We start from the raw sequence: 14,358 nt of genomic DNA on the forward strand, positions 1-14,358 counted from the left end.
TCAACCACGACACGTCAAATACCTGGGAACTTGTCCTTATGTGTTAGTGTCATACAAAACGTTTGGATAGAAAACAAAATTGCTATTAATTAAGCAGCTAAGCGCTGCAAAGGCCTACCATAACCGTACTGTTTCTTCTTTTCATAAAGCCCCCAAAAAGCAAAGGAATTAGCTTTTTGGAAGCTTTATCATAGTCAAAAACTCACCAAATTTGGCAGACCTGTCAAGTCTGCGTGAAAATTACGTATTTTAAGGTAGTCGCAAAAATCGCAACAGAAACGGCTCAACAGCGCCACCTAGCAACTTTCAAAATGCCATCTGCACTGACCTTACTTCATTGTAGAGACATTAATTTTGGTACACTTGTAGAGCTCCCTAAGACACACAGAAAATTCAATTAATGTCATAGTGCAAGTCAAACAGGAAGTCGGTCATTTTGGATTGAAGTTCCGATTTTGACCCCATTTTGGCCGTTTACAGCCTTCGCATTTGATCGAACTCCTAGGGATTTCAATCGATCGGCTTCAAACTTGGTCAGTTGGTTCATAAAACTTTTAATAACTGATTAAAAGTTATCAAAACGGGGACTTTTTGTGCATGCTGAAAGGGCGTTACTAGGGGTCAAAGTTTATATACTCGCCATGAAACACGAAACTGTTATAACTCCTACACAAAAAACTGACAGAGGCAACAAACTTTTAGTGATTGATAATCATCGGGTGCCCACCTGAGACGGCTTTCAAAGCTTTTCCAAAAGTCAATTATTTGGCTATCAAGAAACATGTAAGTTGATTTTTAAGGACTAAAATTATTTGTTTATGGAAAATTATGAAAGGCAAATAAGACTTGTATCTTTAATCTATTTATTTAATTAGGTGCCTGTTACAAGTGAGGCCATTCGACAAATCAAGGAGGCAGGAGATGTGCAACCTCCAGGGTCATATCTCAGTTTTTTCAAAGAAAGAGTGAAATGCCTCAGCAGACAGACCGAGGAGGAGAGGAGAAGCCACAGGGGTGATTTTGGACTTGTTTTCAAACTCAGGTCTTTAATACTCAGTGTTTCCAGTTACAAACTTAGGAAATATTATAGAATTAGACAACTACCTTTTGTTTTATCTCTTAAAAATACATATTTTCACAAGGTAATGAAGCCATACTTGGACCATCTGATTGAGCATCTTGAGAGGAGATTCCCAGAGATGAACATCCTTGCTGCATTCAACATACTCAGCCCACAATCAGTGGAGAAGGAAGAAGATGACTTTCAAGAGACTCCTTGTCAAAACGTTTCCCACTTTGGATGAAGGGGCAGTACTCCAAGAATGGACAAGTTTCAAAGTCCATCTTGGCCAAGGCATTTTAAGGTAAATAGCAGAAGCAAAGTGTCTAAGAAATTTCTATAAAACATTAAATTTTTATTATTCACTTTTTCCCTAAAAATAATTATTCCAAAAACATTTGTTTGTTTGTTTTAGGACAGGTCACAGCTGGAGGTGACGCAGGAAATGGCCTCTGACTTTGATGAACTGAAGCTTCTCTTCCCAAATCTGTCACTACTCTCTGCCATTGCATTGACAGTTCCAGTCTCAAGAGTGAACTGTGAAAGAGACTTTTCAGCTATGAACTCTAGAAACTAGAAGTTTCTTTAGCTATACATTTTATGTCAGTTCTGGTTTATATTCAATAGATAAAGATGGACCTCAGAAACAGGCTTCAGGGCAAAAGCCTCACAGCGTGTTTGCGAATCAGAATAAATGGACCTCGTGTGACTGACATGGACTTCGATAAGGTTCTGGAAGAATTCTTTACAAAACTCAGAAGGATGATGTGCAGATCCAACATGCTTCCTGTGCCACTTGTAAAGATCAAAGCTCGATAAAGAAGAGCATCTCTCTTTTTCTTTGAGTTTTCTTTTGTTATTCAGTGGTTTTGATGCGAGACGTGTTGGTGCTTTGTTTGCACTTAATTTATGCTAATTTCATTTGTTTATAAGTATAGCTGTTAAAGTAGGATTCAACGTAAGTGCAAACAAGTTGTATTTATTTTAATTGTATTTTTAGTTAACAGTGTCAAAAGTGTTCCTTTTGTAAGACTGTAGTTGAGAAAATATTTGTACGGCAAAACATACCCAAGAACGCCACAAAACAGCTTTAGCAACGAAACATCTAATGCTTAATTTAATAGCAACACTTTGCTGTTAACTCAGGATAAATTAAAATGCGTTATATTCGTATTTTCACGTACAAAACATGCTTACCATATTTGGTTTTATAAAGGCACCCATTGAACTTCGGCTCTGCTAACCATTTTTCGTTAAACCCGCTAGTTCGATGGTTGCTGTTGTGGCTCTCGGGGGACTGCCCCGAAGAGGCGCCAGTTCCCTCCAGGGGTAGCTGTAGGTGGCTAATGTCAGGTAGTGGTACCGGTGGAAAAAAAAGAAAGAAAAAGTTTTCTTCCATTAACCACTAGATGTCGCCATTGCGCGTAAACGGATTTTACCATGACTACTCATAAACCTTCATCGTCACTGTTGCCATGTATAAAAATTACGTAATTTACAACAAACAAGCAGCGCTTAGCCTGGCGGCGGGGGCAGTAAAGCATGGCGGACCGCCAGGCCTATAATACACTGGAGGAAACACTTGAATAGCTTAATCTTTGCGTTAGTGATAGTAATCATAGACTAACTACTTAAAATAGCACAACTCACTACTGACCGGGGCAGAAACAAGTCGGCAGCCATTTAATGCTTCTTTTGATCCTAAATAATTGACCCAACCTAAAACAAAATGATTGTTTGCTTCCAGGCCTTTGAAAGCTTTCATCTGCCTCTGGTTCATCAGGTCTGCAGCTGCAGAAAGTTAACTTGATCACCTCAATGCCACATAAATCCTCAACATTATACAAGAAGTCTTTTTAACCAAGAAAATATGGATCATCCTAAATATATAATTCAGATGGGGCTCAGGAAGTGGATTTCTCCAGTTTAAAAAATGGCTAATTGGATTAAAGCAGTACGCTAATGCCCTAAATTAGCTAGAACACACAAGGTGCCTCAAGAACTGTATATTTAGGATATGATGATCCATATTTTAAAATTTGAACCTGAATAAAATGGTAAATGTTGTATAGTGTGCAGTATTGTAATTAAGTATAACACCAGCTGAACATGTTGAACTGAACAACCGTCCTGAATGTAAGCTGCTTCTCCGCCGCCATTACATCCTCTGCAACGCTGCCAGGAAAAAGCAGCTGAGTCAGAAAGTGGGAATAGCAAAGTGGACGAAGGACATTATGGGCTTAGAAATAATAAATGATATAAGTTATGACCAGTAATGGAGTCACTGGATAGGTAAGTGCATGCTTTTCTTATGTTTCTCACCACTTCCTGTTCGCTCTGCTGTGAAAAGGAGTTTTATACAGATAACATTAGCAGGAACACAGGAGGAAGCATCAATATCATTTTAGGGAGTGATGCAACAACAATAAACAATTTCTTCAGGCTGAATTTAAAATATAAGAGACGACACATGAATTGTGTTACCAGGGAGTGAAGCTTTATGGAAATACATACACAACCAAGGACACATGACCTAATATTTATGCAGTCGATTAAGCTACAGTTAAGTTACATCCACATGCCGTACCTTGAATATTTCTTTATATTAGTCGTCCATCTGAAGTTAAGATATTGATGATACTGTCACCGTCAAGAGAAACATATTATTCACAATAGCATTCATAAATATAAAAGTAGACAAAACTTTGCAAAGGTTTTAGTGGCAACAGTAAAAAAAAAATTCAAATTTGGCATATCACTGAAACGTTTCAGCACGGAAAACCTGTAAAACAAAATCTGCTCTAAACTGTGAACAACCGTTTCTTTCTTTCTTTTTTTTCTGTGATGATAGTCAGATGTTAGTTTTCTGGATATAAAGCTTTATTTGCATAAACTGACTCCAATCAGCTGCGTTTCTTGCTTCTCTACCTGAGGCTCCGTCAGGTGTGCAGAGTCTTAAAAAAATATCAGTTTTCTGACTCACTTAAGCAGTTTGCTGCTGCCACCAACACTGAAGTATTTGCTGTCCTCCAAATTTGATAAAAGTAAAATTTAATACCTTTTTTTTAATTGAGAAGATGTACTTTTCAACCTGAGTTCTCAAGATATTTACAAAAAATATATATATATATTTTTCAAAACACATTTAGCCTATACTACATAAAATGCCCCCAGTCATAAAAGCTAAAATGTTCGAAAATAGATCCCACTGTTTTTGTCTAAATCTGTACGACCCAAAAAACAAAAATACAGCAATAAATTACACAGCGAACACTTTTCCCCTCCCATCTTCTTGTTTATTTCCAGCAGCTTGTCTTGTCTTCCTCCCTCAGTTCCTTTTGTGCTTCCTGAACAGGGCGTAAAGGACCTTCAAGGTGGCGGCGACGTTCTGAGAGACGATATCTGTCACAATATTCACAGGACAAATGTTACGTAATCAGCCTGGCCAAGTCGAAGCGCCGTGACTGCGACCACGCTTTGTGGACATTAGCTAATAGCTCCTCTCACAATCCACTCAGGCGGGTCAACAGATCAGGAGGACAAGAAAAATCCATTAGGCAGAAATTTGATCTCTCTGTCCTTGGTGGGACTCAATAAGTGAATGAACGTGACATTAAGATTGACTTCATCGCTCGCTCATCTAATTAACACACGCACAGCATGCTCCCGTTTAAAGGCCTTTAGTCCTGGAATTCATCCTTTCATTACAGCAATTATGGCATTAATTAAAAAGACAGTAAAAATGAATTAAATTAACTGCTACCTCTGGACTTAGATTAATCGTGCCGGTCTTTACATGATCAGTTATAGTGTCGGGAATTTATTTTAAGGTTGAAAAGGCGCCATGCGCGTCCGGTGGAGAAGAGAATGGGCGAGTTTGAGTGCCTGTAAGAGGGAAGTTGAAACTCAACCAAAAGATCATCCAGTTGGTAACGGATGCACGGAGAGGAAAGATTGACCTGTTTGGTAATTGATGGATTCGTATCCATCAATACCAATTGATGGATCGATACCAAATCAATCTGTTTGGTATTGATGGACTCAGGTCCCGATATATCGGTTGTTTCCCTTGCTTCGTTGTTCTCCTATTTGCAGTGAAAAAAGTTATACAGCAACTGATTATATTTGCTATTTACCGCATGAGAGTGACCTGTGGTTTACAGTGTCATGCCATATTTTTATGTTAATAAACACCGAGTACTATAAAAATATCATAAATATTTTTCTAATGGTATTCTCTACATTATTATTTGCTTCAGTGTTTTATTGTGCAACTATATTCAATGCAATAAAAAGTCATAAAGTGGTTAAATACTACACTGCACGGGACGATAAAATGGTCAAATTTTAGTTGATTCATTACGTTGCTGTATTGTACAGTATTATGTGAAACCATCCAAAGCCATGCAAATCGATTTTGTTTAATTTTTCTGTATCCTTCCCGAAGTTTCTCGCAACAGCTGGCAGGAATTTTGGCTGATTCCTCCAGTCAGGTAAAAACTGAATTATTCACACACTTTTTCAGATCTGCTTAAAAATCTTCAGCGGGACTAAGATCCGAGTTTTGAAATGGCTACTCCAAAACACAGATATTTAACTCAATATTTACCAAATGAGTGCTTCTGCAAACCGTAACTGTACTTTTTATGTTGCTCTTTAGAGCAATGCCTTCTTCCTCTCGGAGCGGCCTTTCAGCTTGTGTCAACGCGAATGATGAGTTTCACTGAACAGCTTCAGCCTGCAGCTCAAGCTACATTTCACACCACAACACATTTATCTGTGAGACATAATGATTACTGACCGGTTTTTATACTTTAACGAATGAAAACTGTCCCCCAAAGTGAACCAGAGTTATCGAGGTCCATAATTTTGCCTGATATTTTTAAGATTTGCTCCATGATGTCACAAAGTGAGCAGCGTGTTGGAGGTTGAAATCCTCAGGTGCGCTACCATTTAATTCAAATGTTGCATTCATTAACCTTAATTGGAAACGTACCAAGTTATAAAATTACTATCTGTGTGTTCCCAAATTATTCCCAGGCATATTTCTCCTCAATTTGAAGAAAAGTACAAAAAAATTCTCTAAAAAGCTCAAATTTTTCTGCCATTTTGCTAATAGAAATAATTCTGATATTCCAGTTTGACCAAAAACAGAAAACAATTTGTCCAATGTACTGTAATGTCGAGTTTTGTCTTTTTAAGCATTGCATGCTGTAAATTGGCTGGAAGCATCAAAAGGAGAAATATCTTTTTTTTTTTTGCTGGATGAAAAACTCATATTCAGAGGTTTATAATTGTATCATTAGTACGGCAATTTTCAAATTGGAGTTGAAAGACACTTTTTTTTAATATAGTACACAGATACAATCAACATTTTGAGCCCGATAACAATAATATCCAGGATAGCACGGCTCATGAACATGGATTCCTCCTCGCAGGCAAACGCTCCTGCAGCAGAGGAGCCGGGTTAAATCCCTTTTCCTATCAGAGGACACCAAGACAACATTGTCCCTTTGAGGCTGCCTTTTCTGCTGCTCCTCTCTAAAGGAACGATGGTGGCCTGAGACGGAGAAAATCATCTTAAGGTATAAATACTAAGACGCGAGTCACGCTCATTTATATTCCCTGAACAATTTCATCTTTTTCCTGTGAAACACCGTCGATCCCTCTCTCCACTCCAGCGATTAAATTCTCCGTGGACAAAGCGTCCCGCCTGACACACAAACAGATTTTTAGCTTTTCCCATTTCAGCCGGATAAATGCTGCTGATAGAGGAGATAATATGAATTAGTTTGACACTGCTGTCTTGGAGCAGGGGCGCTTTCAGCTATCTGACTCGGTTTGCAGTAATTTTACAGACGCTAGATTTTTTTCTGCCATCAAGCCAATATTTTGTGCCGTGTTGTGATTGTGTTTTTTGCTCCTCTGGAAAGTGACGTCATTTTCCTCACCTTGCGGGTCAATATTGGGCAGCTGCAGGCCAATATCATCCAGGAGATCCAGTGCTAACGTCACATTATGAAGCTGCAGTCCAAAAACAAAGCACAAACATATTTATCAAAGTGAGTTTAAATAATGCTAATTCACATTTAAAACCTGTTTTATCTCCTTAAATACGAATTATGTTCCGATATGACGTCAATATTTCATTTTGCAGTTCCAGCCACGCCTTGTGTTTTTGAAATTAAATCCTCCAACTCTTGGTAATAGGAGTGTGGAAAGTCCTTAACATATAACTACTAAACATCAGACACAAAGATATATTTTTGATTACTTTGTTCCTATCATTTTACCGTCTATATGTCTGAGAGGAAAGATGTTAGCGGATGTCGTTACCCCAGTGAATTATTCATGAACCCGTCGTATTTCAGATAAAAGAGGTTTTACCTTCACAGGCCGCATCCTGTTGGCCCAACGTAAATTAAGATCAAAGATATTGGCACAAGTGCTTTATGATGTTAATTGCATAAATGCATTTGATCAAAACATGCATTATAATAGGTACTTGTGCCTGTTTTTGAGTGGTTAGATAAGAAATTAAGACACATAAAAGCAAAGGTTTTTAGAAATCCTAGTAGAGTGAAGGTCTTCATCGCACAACCGTTTATTTTAAATATAAAAAATTCATGTTAAGATGTTGAAATTTGATGAAAAGAAGACTTCAAACTTTAAAATCACATACACCCTACCATCTCGGCGTCATTAGCAGGGGTCAGGTGGAAGTCAACCAGTGGGATGAAGAAGCCTTCCAGTTGGCCAATCAGCAGCAGCAATATCACTCCATCAGCAAACTGGGACAGAAACGCGGGACTTTGGATCTCGTTCATACAAACAGTGATAAAATCTCAGGCAAGCTAAACGTCAGGTCTATTTTTATTATTCGGCAGCCTGGAGTAAATGAACCGTCAGATTGTACCTGTTTGTCCATATCAGCCACCTGCAGACCCAGCGATGCCATGTTCTGGTTGACGAAGTGTAAGATGGCCTGAAAGCGGAAGTTGAGAAGTGAGGGAGTAAGTAAAGGTGCTGTCACCAAAGCCATCCACTGTAGTAGGGGATGTAATCAGGCTCATAGTAAAGTAGCAACTGTTACTGTGTGCAGCCATTACTAAAAGTCACGCAATAAATTGGTCAAACAGTTGAAAATTAACCGGAGAAGGAAAAGAGACACTTGGCTAAGTCACTAAAGTTCACAAAGTTTAACTGTAGTTGCAGCCAAATAAACAGCCGATAAAAACTAATGCAACAGGCAGAGTGTGAATTTCCTCTGACGATAAAACCACCAAGTCCATGTTCTTTCCCTTTTATCGCGTTGTATTCTTAGAAGTAAAACCTGTGAAGGATCAAAATGCCAGTCATCGCTGGCATCCTGAAGACACCTCGAATTAGTTCACTTTTAATGGTTTCTACTTGTACTGAACACTGAACATATGATTAGATTAGAGAAGTCCTTTGAAAGTTGGACTCAGAAATACCTGGAGATTTGAAGGCAATCCTGTTGAGAAAGCTCAGCGAAACACATTTGAGCACAACAAGCACATCTAAGGTTGTCAATAGGACATTGATCTACAAGTAATGACAGCGTCACCTCACAACATCGGCTGCTTGGTTCGACAAACAGAGTATTTCCTCCTAGAGAGACAAACTATGGCAGTACATCGTATAAACATGTAGGTCCAGCAGTATGAAGATTATTGGCAAGAAGGAAAACTGAAATGTCAGCTCTTCAACAAATAAGTTGTTCTGATGAAAAATGTTCTCTTCCGTGGCCAGCTTGGCTTGAAACACATCACAGATCAAAGACTGACATAGTTTTGCATCAAATGCATCTGTCTTTACTTTTACTGGATGTCAGTGCTTCATTTGATGCAGTTGCTGGTCATAAAATATTGGCAAACAGTAGAGTTGATGGGTACTTGTGAAACTGCGAAACATCTAATTTAGCAAATCAAGACTTCATTATGTCATTTATAAAAGCTGTGTCTGAGTGAACAACAATCACATGCGGTGTTCCTCCAGGCTCCATTTTTACAAATTTACTTGCTTAACATAACCATGCTGATGACACATTTTATTCTACAAGTCCTTTATACTCACTTGGTCTGCTTTTTTTTTTCTTTTTGGTATCCAAAATGAAATGTTTGAGATCAGCACTCAACTAGATCCAATTGGGCTAAAAATTACAGAACGTGAGCAACTTTGGTGTGGTTTTAGACCCAGACCTACAAAGCCAAAGGTGTAAAGTGAAAACTTAGCTTCACTATTTTAAGTCATATTTACGGTGCCTTCACTGGCATATGTAAGACAATTAATCAGAGCTTAACCAAAACCTTGTTGCCACAGTCCTGACCGGCACCAGGGAAATGGATCACACCACAGGATTGCACCGAGTCCCTGTTAGTAAAAGGATAGATTTTTAAATGGTGTTATTGAACTTCACAGAATGGTGTTGGACCTGAACGTCTCGTGGGAACCTTTTAGACACCTCGTGTCTTCAGAGACTTGTTAGCTCAGTGTTGCAAGGACCAGCGCGGACAGCATTTAGTTTCTACGCTCACCAGCTCTGGAACGAACTCCCTGTAAACCCGACGTCCAAAAACTATTGGATTCTTTAAATCGGGACTGGAAGTGTTATTAGCTCTTACAAAACACTTCAAGGCCGGATTAAGGCGCCTTTTTTGCTGCCTCCCAGTGTTTTGTGAAAGGATCGACGCACCAAAGTGGGCAAATGTCAGGCCACTTTTATCACAGCCCTGACTCGCCGGGTGCAGAGGGCACCGTCATTGGCTGACATCAACAGGGTAAGCCAGCTTTGTGGGTCAAGGAAATGACACTTATCTTGTCTAAATGTCTAAATGTGCATTTGACTGTTTATTTCCTTTTATGTCATCTTTAAATGATTACAGTTATTGTTTTGTTTATCTTTTTCTTGAACAGTTTTTAGCACTTTGAATGACCTTGTGTATGGATCCTGCTGTGCTAATAAACATGCCTAGCCTTGTCCCGCCTAATCAACTGCTAATTGTGGGGCTAACTAAAGCATCCTGCTTTAATTGGATCATTTTACATTACAGATTCAAAAATCAACAGTCCATTATTTTCATGTTCGCCTATTTTTGTGAAGAGATGTTAAATTGACTGGACTTTTTGTAGTTTAGATCTCCAACATGGGATAATCCCTAAAAAGAAAATGTTACAGTGACAGGACTAAGCAGACTTGTTCACTATAGTGAAAGTTGAAGTGCGGACCACAAGCCCACACAGTATGAGGTGTATTTTATGCATTAACTTTACAAATCTCTAAAGTTGGGAGCATCAACACCTTGCACAATGCCAGCATGTCTCCTCCTGTCGTCTATTTTTTATTTTTTTTTACCTTCTTCACTGTGTTGACCTTGGTAGCCTCAAGCTTCAGCAGTTGCTCAATGGGATCTTCCCCTGGGTTGGTGAGACATCCAGAAAAATGTGTTAGTAGGTTTTAATGGCGTTTGGACGACATTCAAGATGTCACTTCAGCTCAACCTCTGACCACTCTCACTCACTTCCAGGATAGCTAGAGGAGCCTGAGCCTGCGTTGCTGCAGAAAAAGAAAATAAATGTGATATGACTTCTGTTTTTTGTTTTTTTTATATAAATGAAATGAGAGTAAGACACAAGCAAGACGCAGAAATCCACTCACCTGTCCTCTGTCAGGACTTCGGTCTGCACCTCAGATTTGATTCCGCTCTTGCTTACCTGCGTGAAAATGAAAAGTTAGCCAAAGCTGTGTGGGAATTTCACCAGGCAGGTCCGGGGCTGAAAAGACTTACTTCTACTGTGACAACGTCAATCTTCACATTAGGTGGCAGATTTAGCTCAGGCTGGAAGGCTTTTGCCATGGCAACCAGCAGATGAATGGTAGCTAGGAGATCTTTGTTGTGGATGACTGACAGGCAAACAACGGAAAACAAAACAAAACAAAAAAGAAAAAAAAAAAGTTCAGCTTGGACTGATGTGACAGATCTCAAAAACATATGGTGTGGCAACTAAGATAAACCAAAAGGATCTTGGACAAATAAAACAGAAGCACAACTAAAATGGGTAATTTTGGAGAAAGACATTCAGGGATGTTCTCAAAAACGGCTTCATGACTCAAGGAAAACATGGATACACATTTAGCAAATTGTAATATTTTGATACCTGCAACCTTCCTATGCCTTGAAAACATGTCTGTTTTGTGTATAAATGCATAAAATACAAAGAAATAGCTGCATTGCTTTTAGCTTAACGGTAGTTAGCTTGTCAGTGAGCATAGCAGCTAGCATAACTGCCAGAGGTAGGAGGCTAGCAATTAGCTACCTATCTAAAATTACTCACCTCATATCTTTCTGAGCCTTTGAGAAAAAAAACGAAAACAAACGAAACAAATAGGCAGTACTTCACTAGTCTTCAAAAAGCACTGTCTCCAGCTTTTGTGGGGGGGAAAAATGGCAAAATAATGTTTGCTGAGGTATCAACGTGCTCTGGCTGCCGAGAAACCAGTCTGAACTCAAGCGACACTCAAACTAAAAGAGCCCTGTCATTTTTATTAGCTGCAATTTGCAAAACAGGTGTTACAGAAAAATCTGTTCATTTTCTGTGACCGCAGGGGACGAAAGAGTGCAAATACTGACACATCTGGGATTTTAATATTCATGGCTTTTTTATTAGCCATGAATCTTATATCTCCATGCATTATATTATATACAAAGTAATGCATTATATTTCCTCCATAAATATAATGCATTACTTTGTATTTGAGGCTGAACACTGACCATCGCATTGAATCCCTATGTGCCATTGTTAAAATATGCAAACCAGCTGTGGTCATTTAATAAATCGGTAACAGATTAAGAAATGGCCAGATTATTCTAGCTAGAATAATCTGTGATCTTACTGCACAGGCCTGTAAATAATGTCAAAGTTTAAAACAACTATTTTTCAGAGTTCTACCACCTCATCACTACAATCTGGGTGTATTTATAACAATATTTAACCCTCAAATAGCTAAAATCACACTGGTCACAGATCACTCTGGCCAGAATAATCGCACCTCCGCCCCCTGCGGTCACAGAAAATGATGGGTCACAGATTTTTCTGTAACACCTGGATTAAATTGAGAGTCACATCGCTCTGCATCATCAGGTCACGTCATCACAAAAAGAAGACGCCCTAAAAAATATGTGCACACACATTTCACATTTAGATAATCATTTGCTTATAAAATCTGGGAAAATTTCCCATGTTTTCTTGGTCTTATTTTCCTCAAACTAACTCGATCTCCCTTTTCAAATTCCTTCCAGCTGGTGTGAGCTTAGATGGCACCCTCAAGCGAGCACCAAAGCCTGTCATGAAATGAAGCTGAAGTCGGTGCCAGAAGGGGACATTTGATCACTTGTTGCTTTTTTGTTGCAGAGTCCAAGTCGAATTGCGTCGACTCACGTTTGACGTCCCATTTGATCGGGCAGCTGTCCTCCACGCCCAGCATCTTGTCCAGCTCTTTCATGACGGCTTCCAGCTTACGGAGCTGAGAGGAGCCGGTCAGCGCTATCTCCTCCACGTCGAGCTTCACGTTGCCTAATCTGGCTGCAGAAACCAGGAAGACGTTATTTATGAGCTCGGGGTTAAGCTTCTGGGACTGCCCGTTTCATTTGTTCTCGGTCCAGTTATTGAAATCACGATTGAGTGATTTAATGGGACATCAAACGTGTAACGTCTCACCCAGCAGGTGATGAAGGACGAGTCCATCGTACAGATCCTCCTCCAGACTCTGTATCACGATGTGCTCTGCTTTCAAAGTCTTATTGATCCAGTCCACCAAGACCTCTCAGGACACAATTAATCACACAGTCAGAAACATCAAACACCTCACCTTCTCACAAACGTTTTTCTTTTACCAATGCAGCAGATGAAAAAAAAAAAAATAAGATAACAGCACGAGAGCCTGGCTGCTTCTTAAATAAGCTTTGTCTGTTCTCAGCGACGACGTGAGAATGAACTGGACAGACATGGGAAAAGCTGCTGTTTCACTTGCATTTTGTTCTGATTTGAGGGTTTATTTATAACATTACATGGCTGAAACACTTAAGTTGCTATATTTACCTGCGACAAAGGGTTTTAAACTGCGATCCGTCAGACTCCCCACTGACACAGTCTGATCTGTCTCCTATCACCGCTTATAATTATGTTCATTAAACTTTCACTAAGCCTTTCCCCTCTCTCTCTCTTATCAGGTATAATTGATGTTCGGTACCATGCATTCATATGCAAAAGTGCATACATTTATATTCAGTTAAAACACTACAAAGCTCTGATATAATGGCATCTTTGTCAAAATTCATAACCTTTAAACTTTTCCATATTTTGTCATGTTACAACCATAAAATCTAATCCATGTTAATGAGATTTTATGACAAGAAAATGTGACGTGAAAGAAAAAATTGTATGATTTTTTTTTACTTTAAAAAATTTCTGAAAAGTATGGCATCCATTTGATTTGTTTGTGTAGTTTCATGTAGTTTTTAAATCTCAAGTTAGAAAAATGTTTTGATAACTTTTACTTCCAATTCACACGTGTCGCTCTGTCAATGAAATAAAAATGTGTCAAAGTTTGAGGTCGTTACATAATGAGATTACAAAAAGGCAAAGAAAATTCTCGTGCAAGGAAATACGTATCAGAGATCATTTATTTTCTTTTCTGTTGATGAAAAGACTCATCTTCTACCTGCTTTAGGTTTTCAAGCTTGGGGTCTTTCAAGGATGTCGGCTGGATGAGCTTCCTCTTCTCTCCTGCGCCAGAAGTGAAATCGTTTTCAGTAATCTTTTTTTTTTTTTTACATTGTCAGGAATCTTTTTGGCCGGAAAAATACACTTAAATGCTTTATGGATAATGGATAAAAAGGACCAAATGGACTGAGATTGCTAAAAATCATCTCTCGACTCTGCAGGGCTTTTATTTTCCCTCCAACTTTTACTATCAGCACCACTGTTTTCTCATGTAGTCAGGAGTTGTTGCGAGGGTCAAAACATCTTCTCATAAAACCATTAAGGCATGAAAAAAGGAACAAGATGGAAAATATATCATATAGGGAGTCATATGTGAACTTGTGGAAACGCTGTTATATTTATACTTATTGAGACATAAAAATGTATTCATGCCACCCTTCACAGTTACTAGTACCATGACAAAGAAATAGAAAAAAAATTAATTAATTCAGTTTTCAGTTATGTATCATTATCTCATACTGAGAAATACAGAAAAATTACACTTTTTGTTTCAT

The 14,358-nt window shown here is 38.8% G+C and overlaps 1 protein-coding gene across 1 annotated transcript; it reads right to left on the bottom strand.

The window, feature by feature from the left end:
• Positions 1-3,535: 3,535 nt before the first annotated feature.
• LOC103134544 (gamma-parvin-like) lies at positions 3,536-14,261 on the bottom strand. The gene is made up of 12 exons (XM_007546827.1): positions 14,253-14,261; positions 13,803-13,898; positions 12,800-12,902; positions 12,521-12,664; positions 10,870-10,985; positions 10,740-10,795; positions 10,603-10,637; positions 10,437-10,498; positions 7,977-8,045; positions 7,750-7,851; positions 7,012-7,084; positions 3,536-4,462 (listed from the first exon to the last, which is right to left on the bottom strand). Exons 1-12 carry the CDS (start codon positions 14,259-14,261, stop codon positions 4,389-4,391), a joined length of 939 nt encoding a protein of 312 aa, XP_007546889.1. The 3' UTR covers positions 3,536-4,388.
• Between the last annotated feature and the right edge of the window lie 97 nt (positions 14,262-14,358).

This window comes from Poecilia formosa, unplaced genomic scaffold, assembly GCF_000485575.1.
Source record: "Poecilia formosa unplaced genomic scaffold, Poecilia_formosa-5.1.2 Scaffold17, whole genome shotgun sequence".
NCBI classification, from domain to species: Eukaryota; Metazoa; Chordata; class Actinopteri; order Cyprinodontiformes; family Poeciliidae; genus Poecilia; species Poecilia formosa.

Bases quoted from the DNA above. Each gene is read 5' to 3' on its own strand.
- LOC103134544 (XM_007546827.1), bottom strand. The intron at 10,638-10,739 runs GTGAGTGGATTT...CTTTTTCTGCAG, and splicing joins GAAGTCCTGACAGAGGACAG to CAACGCAGGCTCAGGCTCCT. The intron at 7,852-7,976 runs GTACAATCTGAC...TTTCTGTCCCAG, and splicing joins TGGCTGATATGGACAAACAG to TTTGCTGATGGAGTGATATT.